General features: G+C 38.7%; 1 protein-coding gene across 1 annotated transcript in view; it reads right to left on the bottom strand.

The window, feature by feature from the left end:
- The window catches only part of GLP1R (glucagon like peptide 1 receptor), a 104925-nt gene that overhangs the window by 37834 nt on the left and 53813 nt on the right, over positions 1-13278 (bottom strand). Inside the window, exon 9 of the mRNA XM_070727383.1 lies at positions 11646-11805. Coding sequence (XP_070583484.1) covers positions 11646-11805 — 160 coding nt within the window. The remainder of the gene's footprint in view (positions 1-11645; positions 11806-13278) is intronic.

Genomic DNA, 13278 nt, shown 5'->3' with positions numbered 1-13278 from the left:
GGGACGGAAGGCACTCTGGTGCACTTATGCACGCCCCTTACTGGCCTCTTAGGAATCGGGAGAGGTCAACAATAAATAGTCTAATGGTAAGGTTTTTGGGGTTAGGTGATGATAGTGGGCTCCATGCATCAACTACTCAGTTACTAGCTAGCTTGACATCAGTTATAGTTAAAATGATGGAGACTCTACTCAAAAAGAGGATAAATCAGCACCTAAAAACCAATAATTTATTGGACCCAAACCAGCATGGTTTTACTGAGGGCAAATCATGTCAGACTAATCTCATTGATTTCTTTGACTATGTCACAAAGGTGACATAGGTGACCTTTGTGGTGCCATGGATATTGGTGGTGCCATGGATATTGCCTATTTGGACTTCAGCAAAGCCTTTGATACGGTTCCACATAAAGAGCTGATAGATAAATTAGTGAAGATTGGACTTAATCCCTGAATAGTTCAGTGGATTTGCAGCTGGCTGAAGCGTAGATATCAGAGGGTTTTTGTTAATGGCGAGCCTGGTTACCAGCAGTGTGCCACAAGGGTGTGTTCTGGGTCCTATTCTTTTTAATATGTTTGTGAGTGACATAGGGGAAGGTTAGGTAGGGAAGGTTTGCCTATTTGCCAATGACTCTAAAGTGTGCAATAGGGTTGATATTCCTGGAGGTGTCTGTAATATGGCAAATGATTTAGCTTTACCAGATAAGTGGTCAAAGCAATGGAAACTGCAGTTTAATGTTTCCAAATGTAAAATAATGCACTTAGGCAAAAGGAATCCTCAATCTGAGTATTGTATTGGCAGTTCTGTGCTAGCAAAAACTTCAGAAGAGAAGGATTTAAGGGTAGTAATTTCTGACAGTCTCAAAATGGGTGAGTGCAGTCAGATGGTAGGGAAAGCAAGCAGAATGCTTGGCTGCATAGCTAGAGGTATAACAAGCAGGAAGAGGGAGATTGTGATCCCACTGTATAGAGCGCTGGTGAGACCACATTTGGAATACTGTGTTCAGTTCTGGAGACATCGCCTACAAAAAGATATTGATAAAATTGAATGGGTCCAAAGACGGGCTACAAAAATGGTGGAGGGTCTTAAGCATAAAACATATCAGGAAAGACTTAATGAACTCAATCTGTATAGTCTGGAAAACAGAAAGGAAAGGGGGGACATGATTGAAACATTTAAATATGTTAAAGGGTTAGATAAGGTTCAGGAGAGAAGTGTTTTAATAGGAAAATGAACACAAGAACAAGGGGGCACAATCTGAGGTTAGTTGGGGGAAAGATCAGAAGGAACGTGAGAAAATATTATTTTACTGAAAGAGTAGTAGATGCTTGGAACAAACTTCCAGCAGACGTGGTTGGTAAATCCACAATAACTGAATTTAAACATGCCTGGGATAAACATGTATCCATCCTAAGATAAAATACAGGAAATAGTATAAGGGCAGACTAGATGGACCATGACGTCTTTTTCTGCCATCAATCTTCTATGTTTCTATGTTATAAGGAGTCTGACTATTTGCCTTACATGCTGTGCTGCTTTGTATTATTTTAGAGCCACAGAAGTGTGTGAGTATTTTGTTCTCAAAACTTACATATTTCCATTAGCATAAAACCTTCATGATAAAGTAATCCTTGCTTAACAACCAAATTGGGACTAGCAATTAACAGTCCACTAAGTAACAGTCATCTGGAAATCACATGATGAATTTATAATTTTAACATCTATCATGGTTGTTACCTGAATCATCTGTGGTTGTTAAGCAAAATATCACGTGTCCATGACTTGCAATTTTATTGCAAGGTTCTCTGTTAACACTGCTTGTCAGAAACAGATTGTGAAGCATACAAATGGTGAGCACATGACTTTAGGGATATTGTAACAGTCATAGGTGGAAAGTTGCTTTTTCAGCAAGGGTGAAACTTTGAATGGTCACTGGACAAGGCAGTTGTTAAGTGAGCATTAACTCTATGACCAATCATTCCATTCATGTGTCCTTGCATGACTCTGATTTCCAAAGAGTAGCAAATCGGAACAATCGTTGAGGAATTGGATATTTATAACTACACTCTTTCTCATTACAAAGTAGAAACTCAGGAAGATAAATTTATCTCAGCATCTACTGCTTTCCTACTATAGCAGCACTCTTGAGAGTATCCTGACATACGGCATTCTTGCATTGTATGGGAGCAGCTCTGTAGCGGATAAAAAAGCTCTAACAGAGAATTATTAAAACTGTCCAGAATATCATTGGGCTCCAGCTACCCGCCCTGGATGATATCTTCACATCTTGCTTTTCTAGGAAGGTACATAACATTTTCAGAAACTCTTCTCATCCTGCTTACAATCTTTGTGAGCTGTTGCCTTCTAGCAGAAGATACAGAACAATTAAAACTTGGATCACATGTTTCCTGAATAGTTTTTATCCCAGAGCTATATTTGCACTTAACAATGAACTAAAGAGTCACCATCATTTACTTGGTGTGTTGTGTAGATGTTTGGGTTGTTCAGGATGGAGAATCTGTGCTGGATGGGGCATGGTTTTTTGGAGGGGGGATTGGTACGTGTTTAGACTGATCTCTGGGCATCATGTGACTTTGTATACTGTGTATACTGTGTATACACATACAATGACAATAAAGTAATATTTATTCTTTTTTAAGAAAACAGCCAAAGCATTCTCCACTAGGACAAAATCGAGGAAACTTTTGTTTAGTCCCTTCAACTCTGCTGGCTATAGCAAATATATTCTAGCAACAAGTTATCCTGTCCAGTATGTCATAAGAGGCATGCAAATCACAACTTGAACTGCAGTTACTGGCTACATTACTACTGGGTTGGTGAGCAAAACTACTTTGTAAAATATTGCCTAGGATACAGGATAGGAACAATAATTAAAAAACAGTAAGAGCTTCATAAAATCAGAAAGTTGCAATTTCTGATTGTAGCTAAAAATCAGAAAGCTACAAATTTATAAAAACAAAGAATGAAATAAAAGTCTGAGATACTTGAACCAAGTACACACTTCAATGATTTCTATTTTATTCCAGGGGAAGAAATTTCTACTTTTGTTGACTACTAATTGGCAAAGTGCAGTTATATGTAGATTTGTGCTTAACCAATAAGCTAGCATTCATTTATTTTCCACTAAAAAGTTAAGGTCAGCATTGTAAAAGCAATAGTCTGCTGTACATGGTATTTAACGCAATGGTAATTACATTTTATTAACAATATTTTTATAGCAGAATTGCAAGAACTTCAAGGTACACATAATAGAAGTAGTCAACTGATAAGTTAGAAAGTACAGTGATCCCCCGGTTATTGCGTCCCCAACCATTGCGAACAGGCTAATTTGCGATTTTTGAACCCGGAAGTCAGAACACCATCTGCGCATGCGTGCCCTTTTTTTTCTATGGGCACGCATGCGTAGATGGCGCCGGGCAGATCAGCTGCTGGGCGGCTTTCCTAGGTCTTCCCCCTCTTGGCGGGCATCAGCGAGGAGTTTCCCCACCGCCCACGCAAACTCCTCGCTGCTGCCGCTTCGCTCGGGCCGCTTCCCAGCTGAGTACTCAGCTGGGAAGCGGCCCGAGCGAACGGCTTGTCTGCAGCTTGCCTGCCCGCGCGCCCGCGGCTCGCGCGCCCTTTTCCCGCCCACGTCGTTTGCTCAGGCCGCTTCCCAGCTGAGTACTCAGCTGGGAAGCGGCCCGAGCGAACGGCTTGTCTGCAGCCTGCCCACGCCGTTCGCTCCCCCTCTTGCTGGCGGGAGAGCGAGAAGCCCTCCCCAGCACCCGCTCGCCCGCCGTTCGCCCGCCCTTCGCCTGGCCACCCGCCGTTCGCTCGCTGCTCGCCCGGCCACCCGGGTTCGTTTGGCTTGAGGGCTCAGTTGGGAAGGCGGGCGGGTGTTTTAAAACGTTGCCGCCGACATGGGGGGCTTGCTAGCACCCCCCCAAACCCGGGTTGGGGGTTCGGGGGGGGTGCTAGCGAGCCCCCCATGTCGGCGGCGACGTTTTAAAACACCCGAGCGCCTTCCCAACTGAGCCCTCAAGCCAAGCGCAGAAGTTCGCCTTTGACGCTTGGCTTGAGGGCTCAGTTGGGAAGGCGCACGGGTGTTTTAAAACGTCACCGCCGACATGGGGGGCTCGCTAGCACCCCCCCAAACCCGGGTTGGGGGTTCGGGGGGTGCTAGCGAGCCCCCCATGTCGGCGGCGACGTTTTAAAACACCCGCGCAGCTTTCCAATGAGTCCCGAAGACAAACGCGGAAGTTTGGCGTTTGTCTTCGGGACTCATTGGAAAGCCGCGCGGGTGTTTTAAAACGTCGCCGCCGACATGGGGGGCTCGCTAGCACCCCCCCGAACCCCCAACCCGGGTTAGGGGGGTGCTAGCGAGCCCCCCATGTCGGCGGCGACGTTTTAAAACAGCCGCGCCGCCCCCAATCTTCGGCTCCTCGCTAGCGCTGCGGAAGTAAAAACACCATCTGCACATGCGCAGATGGTGTTTTTACTTCCGCAGCGCTACTTCGCGAAAACCTGCTCGTTGCGGGGGGTCCTGGAATGGAACCCTCGCAATGATCGGGGGATCACTGTATAACTGTATGTGAGAACATCAAAGGTTAATGAAAACTGCTAAACAAACATTGAGTTAAATTGTTAAGAAAAACCTTCCAGTTTTTTCAATGAATGGGGGAATGAATGAATGGATATGAGCCCTATGTGTGCTTATGTGTGTGTGTGTGCATGGACAGCATGTGCGTGGTGGAGGAAAAATAGCCTTTGTGTAATGCAACACATACATCACTGGTTTAGAGGTACACACGTTCACAATAAACTGACATAACACTATTAGCACAATGGTTTTAATTTTCAGCCATTTACTAATTCCTATCATTATCTTTCCCTACTTTATTGCAGACACATGCTGGGTTAATGTTTTCAGAGTTGTTTTGCAACAGTAATTGCATCTTTTTTGAGTAGTTAGTGGCAATTATGAACACATCAGTGTGGTTGCAAGGAGTTATAAGTATCTGCCCTAATGTGAACTAATCTGACTTATTAATGCCAAGTCTTATCTGCCATCCTGTTACCCTGTGAACCAGTACAGAGAGAGCCTTTGGGAACTCTTTGTAGATGGAAGTTTTATTCCCTACATAGACTTTTATGCTCCTAAATACTGAATTGTAATCTACATTTGACTAGGTCGGAGTCAATTTCACTTTTTGAAGGTAACCATAATGTTGGAAAAAGATGGCCCAACAATTGAGTTCTGATGGATGCGAGATATTATCAGTGGGGAGATTTCAGAATTGCATAGCAAAAGCATAATTGCTATAAGATAATACTTACTAATCGTATCAAAAACAAGCTGGTGCTGTGGAGTCTAAGAACATATCACTATGTAAAAGTTTTAATTTAAGTAAAAGAAAAGAATGCATAACAGCTTCCTAACAGACAGGGAGCAGCAGGTGAAGCTAGGGAAAATCACATCAGATACATGTACAATTAGCACAGCCCCCGCCCCCCAGGTTGTGTTCTCTCACCCTTCTCTTCTCTCTATACTCCAATGATTGCGTCTGAAATGATTCATCTGTTAATCTACTTAAGTTTGCAGATGATACAACCATGATCGGACTCATTCAAGACAATGATGAATTCACATACAAACAGGAGGTTGAACAACTAACCTTGTGGTGTGACCGGAACAATCTAGAACTAAACACACTCAAAACCATAGAAATGGTGGTAGACTTTAGGAGAAACCCTTCCATACTTCCACCTCTCACAACACTAGACAACACAGTATCAACAGTACAGACTTTCAAATTTCTAGGTTCTATCATATCTCAAGACCTAAAATCAAACATCTCAAGACCTAACATCAAAAAGCACAACAAAGAATGTTCTTTCTGCGCTAACTCAGGAAGCTCAAACTGCCCAAGGAGCTGCTGCTGATACAGTTCTACAGAGGAATCATTGAGCCTGTCATCTGCACCTCTATAACTGTCTGGTTTGGTTATGCAACCCAACAAGACCAACACAGACTTCAGAGGATAATCAGAACTGCAGAAAAAACAATTCCTGCCAACCTGCCTTCCATTGAGGACCTGTATACTGCACGAATCAAAAAGAGAGCTGTGAAAATATTTACTGACCCCTCACATCCTGGACACAAACTGTTTCAACTCCTACCCTCAAAACGTCACTACAGAGCACTGCACACCAAGACAGCTAGACACAAGAACAGGTTTTTTTCCTGATCGCCATCACTCTACTAAACAAATACAATAATTCCCTCAACACTGTCAAACTTTTTACTAAGTCTGCACTTCTATTTCTACTAGTTTTTTCTCATCATTACTATCATCCTTTTCCTCCCACTTAGGACTGTATGACTGTAACTTGTTGCTTTTATCCTATGATTTTTTATTAATATTGATTGTTTCTTCATTGCTTATTTGACCTTTATATGACAATCATTAAGTGTTGTACCACATGTTTCTTGACAAATCTATATTTTCTTTTATGTACACTGAGAGCATATGCGCCAAGACAAATTCTTTGTGTGTCCAATCACACTTGGCAAATAAAGAATTCTATTCTATTCTTCTACCTTAACATGAAATACAGAATGGTATAAAAATGTACCACATTAATATCTCCAAGAGAAAGGAACTACACAGGCTACTACCATTAGAACAAATTACTAAAGGTCAAAGAAAATGTTGGTGAAATGAAAATCAAGGGACAATGGAAAATTCAAAAAATGAGAAAAGCTTTTTAAAAATATTATTGAAAAGTGTAATACATATTGTCTATTTGTAAAAAATAAGCATTAAATTAGGCAAATGACACTTCATAAATAATAGAACAATTCCAAAAGTTGTTTCTTTCTTGATTTTGTTACTCTATGAAAACATGAATAATAATAACATAAGAAGCTGTTCAAAACTTTGCTTTAAAAGCACTTTAGTTAATGGTTGGTGAATATAAATTATATACTCATCTGTATAGACTACATTAAAGTGATTACATGAATCACTTATTTTCAACTTCTCTCTTCCTTCCTTTTCCTATTTGAGCTTAAAAATGTATAACTATTATTTTGTATTCTATACAACAGAGTCCCTCCACAATTTTTATTTTTCTGAAGTTATTTCATACTCTTATTAGTTAAGAATCTCTTCAAATCAGAGCTGGGTTTCAAATGTTTTTATTACTGGTTCTGTGGGCATGGCTTAGTGTGCATATTATTATTATTATTATTATTATTATTATTATTATTATTATTATTATTATTAATTAGATTCGTTTGCCGCCCCTTTCCGAAGACTCGGGGCAGCTCACCAAATAGATACAAACATGTAGCGCAATGTGGCTTGGTGGGCGTGGCAAAGAAAATCTCCATTCCCTCTCCATTCCAGGGGAAGGTTACCGCAAAAACTCAATTTCCTCCTAATTAGTTGGAACTCTGGAGGCAGAGAATAGATGGGGGCAAGGCCAGTCAGAAGTGGTATTTACTGGATCTCCGAACTACTCATAATTTCTGCTACTGATTCTCCAAAACTAATCAGAACCTGTTGAAACCCACCTCAGCTTCAAATATGTTTTAAGGAATACAATCTATAATTGGTTTTCAAAATAAATTATGTTTTATTTGAAATGTGTATTTTCCTCTTTATTTGAAATGTGTATTTTTCCCTTTACACTGAAAGAAAATGAACACCCCATTTTACATTTATTCTATTAAATATCATAATAAATTAATTCCCGTTTTCAGTTATCTGTTAACTTTCAGATGAAGGAGGTCATTAGCAAGGTTTTACAACACAAAAAGAAAAAGTCCTCAGAGTTTTCCTTCCCACTCCTTGTAGGAAATTATTTCAAATGCACCTTGAATCCAAAATTAAATTAGGAGACTGTCTGGGCTTTAAGATTTATCTTTCATCTCATTGCCTTGATATTTTATATTACTAAACACTCAGCACCAGTAGGAGAGCAATGGGAACAGTGCTTTGTTAAATTTATCTGCATAGTTGCTGTGAATGGATGTGTATTAGCAGTCTCCAAGATTGTTTTGCGGAGAAATAAAATTGTGTATATCTTATTTATGAAATCAAAGCTAGGATTTTGCATTATAAAAGTAACAGGTTATAAATTCTTTCATAAGCAGAATTACATGTTTTCTTTAATATGAAGTGAATTAAATTATATACAAAACTACAGGGTGTTATATAGTATTAACAGAAACGTTTTTGAAAATATTATCTCTTTATAATAGCGTGTTTGGCAACCAGTCATAAGTTGAACAGCACCCAAAATGTGATTACATGACCACGGGAGTGTGTGTGACATTTTAAGTTGGATGGAAGTGCTTAGTTAGGTGTAAAACACTGTTTCAGATGTTATCATAACTATAAATGGTTGTTAAATAAATAAGTCAAGCAGAATTACCCATAGCAGTTTGCTTTTCAGTTTCCTTTACAACAAAAAGATCATGCTTCTAACCCTGGAGAAAGAAATCTCTCATAGGATGAGAATAAAATGAGTATGATTTTCTAAAGGGAAAATAAGGAAAATAAAAAGAGAATGGAACGTCAGTAAAGTGTTCAAATATCATTTAGTGACTTTTGCTCTTTAGGTATAAATGTCAAGCAGAAGTGGTTGGTAAATCCATAATAACTGAATTTAAATATACAGGAAATAGTATAAGGGCAGACTAGATGAATCATGAGGTCTTTTTCTGCCACCAACCTTCTATGTTTCTAGGTCCTAGGATTTGCTACAAAATGGTACACTCGTGGTCTTGGGCAATTTAGATAGTAGTAAGACAGGATATCTTACTTTATATATTTCCTTCTAGAAATCAGATGTTATACTGAATTATTACATACACAAGAGGAAAGGACAAAGTCATATTTTTGTTTTCTTATCCCCTTCATTTATGCCTATAAAATGGAATTTTAAAATGTTATGTCTTAGGGCAGTATCACCTCAATAAAGAAAATAGATGATAACTACAGTATGTTCAGTACCCCAAAGATATGTTGATTATAGCAGGGCAATTGTGCATGATTCAGAACTCCTTGTATACAAAGTTTATTTTGGGTTCTTTGTTCTAAACATATTACACAACCCCTTTTGCTTCATTTAGTGTTCTGTCTACAACACATAACAGGCATTAGACAATGTCTGTTCAGAACGTACTGTATATAGTTAGCCTCCTGGATGACAACCACTGAACGCAAATATTGCTGATCTGCAGCCAGAAATATTTCAGTTAAGCCTTTTATGTTTTTTGTAATGGAGTTGGGTTTCTACTAAACAATAAAAATAAAACAATAAAACCTTCAATTTCAACTTGCTTAGAAATCTATTCAATAATTTTAGTATAGGGCTCACCATTTTGCAAGTTTTTGCTTTCTATAAGTTTAAATAATTTACAGTAAGTAGGTTGTTATGAGATTTATGCAACTTTATTAGAACAGCCCAATATATTTTCTTATGAATACTTATGAATTGATTATTGGTTGTGACAGAACATAATATATTCATCCTCCATACATCATGTGTACTTGGAAGGCTCACATAAATATTATGTATCTGATCATTTATATAAACTATACAGTGCACCTATTTAGAATATTCACATATGAATGTAAATCTGTGGAAGAGAAAAAGCCCCATCAAACCCATTCAAGATATATTTAAATATTTTACCCTACTGGCATATAACACAATACTGGCTAGACTGCATTAAACTAAGGATCTACAGTGATTCTACAATCCAAAACATATTGGGAAGCTTGCCTTGTATATTCTGCACCTGTGCATAAATATGGCACTGTTTAAAAAAATAATTTGATTAATGAAATGACAGGCTACCAGATACTGTATATTTACAATGAAACATTATATATTATCTTAAAAGGTAAATCTAATCTAATAAATAAAAAGGTTTACCTGATTACATATGGCAACATGGTAGTAAACATAACCAAAAAACCCCACCAATCTCTGGGCCAGGGAAAAAATGTTACCAGTTCGGCCTGGTTTGGGCATACTGGTAGCGACGGCTGCTGGTCGTTCAGAGAACTAGTAGCAGTAGAAGTGCAAGGCCCCGCCCACCCGTCCAGACAACATTTTCTTTTTTAATCTTCTGCACATGCACAAAGCTTTCTGCACATGTACAGAGAATGAAAAAGTGTTCATGCAACCAGAGCAGAGGTGAAAAAGCATGCATGTGAAGTATGCACTTCTGAACTGGGAGGAAAGGTAAGTAGATTTTACCACTGCTCTGGACCATGAAATAGAGAACTACACCTCAGGAAGGATAGTTAATGAAGAAAAAATAACATGGTTTTATGTTATTTATTCATTCATTCATTCATTCATTCATTCAATTCATTCATTCAATTTTTATGCCGCCCTTCTCCTTAGACTCAGGGCAGCTTACAACATGTTAGCAGTAGTACTTTTTAACAGAGCCAGCCTATTGCCCCCACAATCCGGGTCCTCATTTTACCCACCTCGGAAGGTATGGAAGGCTGAGTCAACCTTGAGCCGGTGATGAGATTTGAACCGCTGACCTACAGATCTACAGTCAGCTTCAGTGGCCTGCAGTACAGCACTCTATCTAGTGTGCCATCCCGGCTCATGTTAGTAAACTCTAGGACCAACATCATGTAGAAGGAGAAAGATGTCTTTTCTCTTTGAAAGTAAATACACAGCTCACGTAAGCGACAGTTTCTTCCAATAGTTAAGGTACCAGGCTAGAAAGTGGGACATGGTGAATTCAAGTCCCGTCAGCCATTGCTTTGAGTGACTCTGAGACAATCATTGTCTCTCAGCCCAATTCACCTCACAGTGTTGTTGTTGAGAGGGAAATATGAGGAGGGAAGTGTGTTGGATAAGTTCTTTATCTTGAGTTATTTGTAGCAATAATAAAGGCATATTAAATCAATCAATCAATCAATGTTCTTCAAGTAAAGATATTATTTTGGCTCGTTCATTATTATCCACAGATGTTAGTACAGGTAGTCCTCAATTTACAAACACAATTAAGCCCAAAATTTATGTTGCCAGATGAGAAATTTATTAAGTGAGTTTTGTTATGACTTTTGTTAAATGAATGACTGCAGCTGTTAAATTAGTAGCATGGTTATTGAGTGAATCTGGCTCCCCATTGACTTTGCTTGTCAGAAGATCACAAAATATATCACATAATCCAGAAAGACTGCAACCATCATAACTGTGAACCAGTTATCAAGCATTTGGATGTAAATCACGTGGCCATGGGGATGTTGCAATGGTCATAAGTGTGGGAAATGGTCATAGATCACTATTTTTCAGTGCCGTTGTAACTTTGAAATGTCACTAAATGAACTTTTGTAAATCAAGGACTACCTGTAATGCTAGCAATAAAAGTAAAGCAAATGATCGTCACGGATGGTGCTAGAGAACTCAGAAAGGCCTCTGCATTATTTCTGAGCATGTTCTTATTGAAAGGCTCTTTGTGAGTGTAAAAGCAGACAGAGTGGATTTTTAAAAAAATCTATATTTCTTTGTAATAAAAAGTAGCATTTTCTCAGTTCTCATCTCCCAAAATACTAAACTAAGAAATACCATATTTGGAAAAGGGGCAAGAAAACCTACTTACCCCAGCCAATACAAAGGTAAAGTCGAAAGATTCTCTGCTCGGAAAATACTGAGAGGGCTAGTAGAGTATACAGGTACATTCCTTCCACCAGTAGCCAGTAATAGTTTGCAGTCACACAATACTGCATCATCACAAAGATCAATCGGCAGCTGAGTGACTCCTGAGAGGGCAGAGATTTGAGTAAATACTTTAGGAAAAATGTAAAGTGCCTATGAAACCACAATGCCCTCCAAGATTTGATAACATAGCAACCTTTGGAGACTGTCAACAGCAGGCTAAAATAATAATGTATTTTTCGGAGTTTAAGACATACTTCTCCCCCACAAAGGAGGCTGAAAATTTGGGTGCATCTTATACTCTGAATGTAGCTTTTTCAAAGCTTTTTTTTCCCAGCCCTAACAAGGCGCTAATGATCTTCCTGGCTTGCAGGATTTTTTCATTGCTACTTCAAAGTTTTCTTCCCAACCCTAAACTCTTTGCAGGTTTGTTTTCTTTGCTATTCCCTCCTAAAGGTTTTTTCAGCCCTAACAAGGTACTAACCATCTTCCCTAGGTGCAGGATTGTTTTCATTGCTGTCCAAAGTTTTTTTCTAGCCCTAAGTCTTTGCAGGCTTGTTTTCATTGCTATTCCCTCCGAAAAAGTTTTTTTTTTCCTTTTTTGCCCTAACCATAGGATAAAATGATGTGCTGAAGCTGACCAGACTAAGGACGCTAGCCAGATGCATACTTGGTAGGTAGATTTCCCCCTATTTTCCTCCCCCAAATCTATATCTTATATTCTGGTGTGTCTTATACTCCAAAAATACGGTAATCAAATTCAGCAGCAAATATTCCTGCATTATACAGCCCTTTAGCAAGCCTATTTAAACTATTTCTTAGCTGTCTTGAAGCATTATAATATTTTCAACTATGTCCAAGGGGATATTTCTATTCTGCCCAAGAGACAGTTTCCCTTATGCTCATCCTCCCCAAAAATTGTCACTTAATATGGAGGCTTCAATTGAGCAAACTGGTTTGTGGCAATAGAAGCTGCCAGAAAATGATGCAGAGGTTCTTGTGAAGGCAAAACTTTGCCTCTGCCAAAGTATATAAATTCCCTTTTTTCAACACTGCAGAGCTTATGCTTCATTATATTTTGAAGAGATTTAGGAAGAGCAGTGCATTCTCCTTCTACCTGTTTCTCTGAGTTTATTATTCTCAGAATGTAAGCCATTGTTCAAGAACAAAACTCTGAATAAAAATAAGAGCTGCCATTTCCTCTGAAAATGTTAGTGACTACATTCCCAATTGTGTCCTATATCTTGGTTCTTCTCTCTGACAAAAATGGGTTTATTTATATAGAACAAGAATAGGGCTAGACAGTATTATGTGGTATTTCAATGAGGAAAATGCTATCTTTTTCAAGGGATATTTTTTAATCATATTTTTTAGGATAATGATTAAAAGCAGAGTTTTGGACATATTGATTTACCATTTTAAGGAAGATTTAAGCACTTACAATTGCTTTTGGATTTCTGAAATGTAAAAAAAGAAAAGAAAGTTGAAGTGAAGATGGAATTTATCCTCAAGCAAACTGAAAGGGATTTCTCTTTTAAGTGCTTTCATCTATACTCATATGTAAATTTAACAAGCTT

Source organism: Erythrolamprus reginae, chromosome 1 (genome assembly GCF_031021105.1).
Source record: "Erythrolamprus reginae isolate rEryReg1 chromosome 1, rEryReg1.hap1, whole genome shotgun sequence".
NCBI lineage: Eukaryota > Metazoa > Chordata > Lepidosauria > Squamata > Dipsadidae > Erythrolamprus > Erythrolamprus reginae.
The sequence above is the reverse complement of the archived record's forward strand: the minus strand, read 5'-3'. Positions and strand labels throughout refer to the sequence as shown.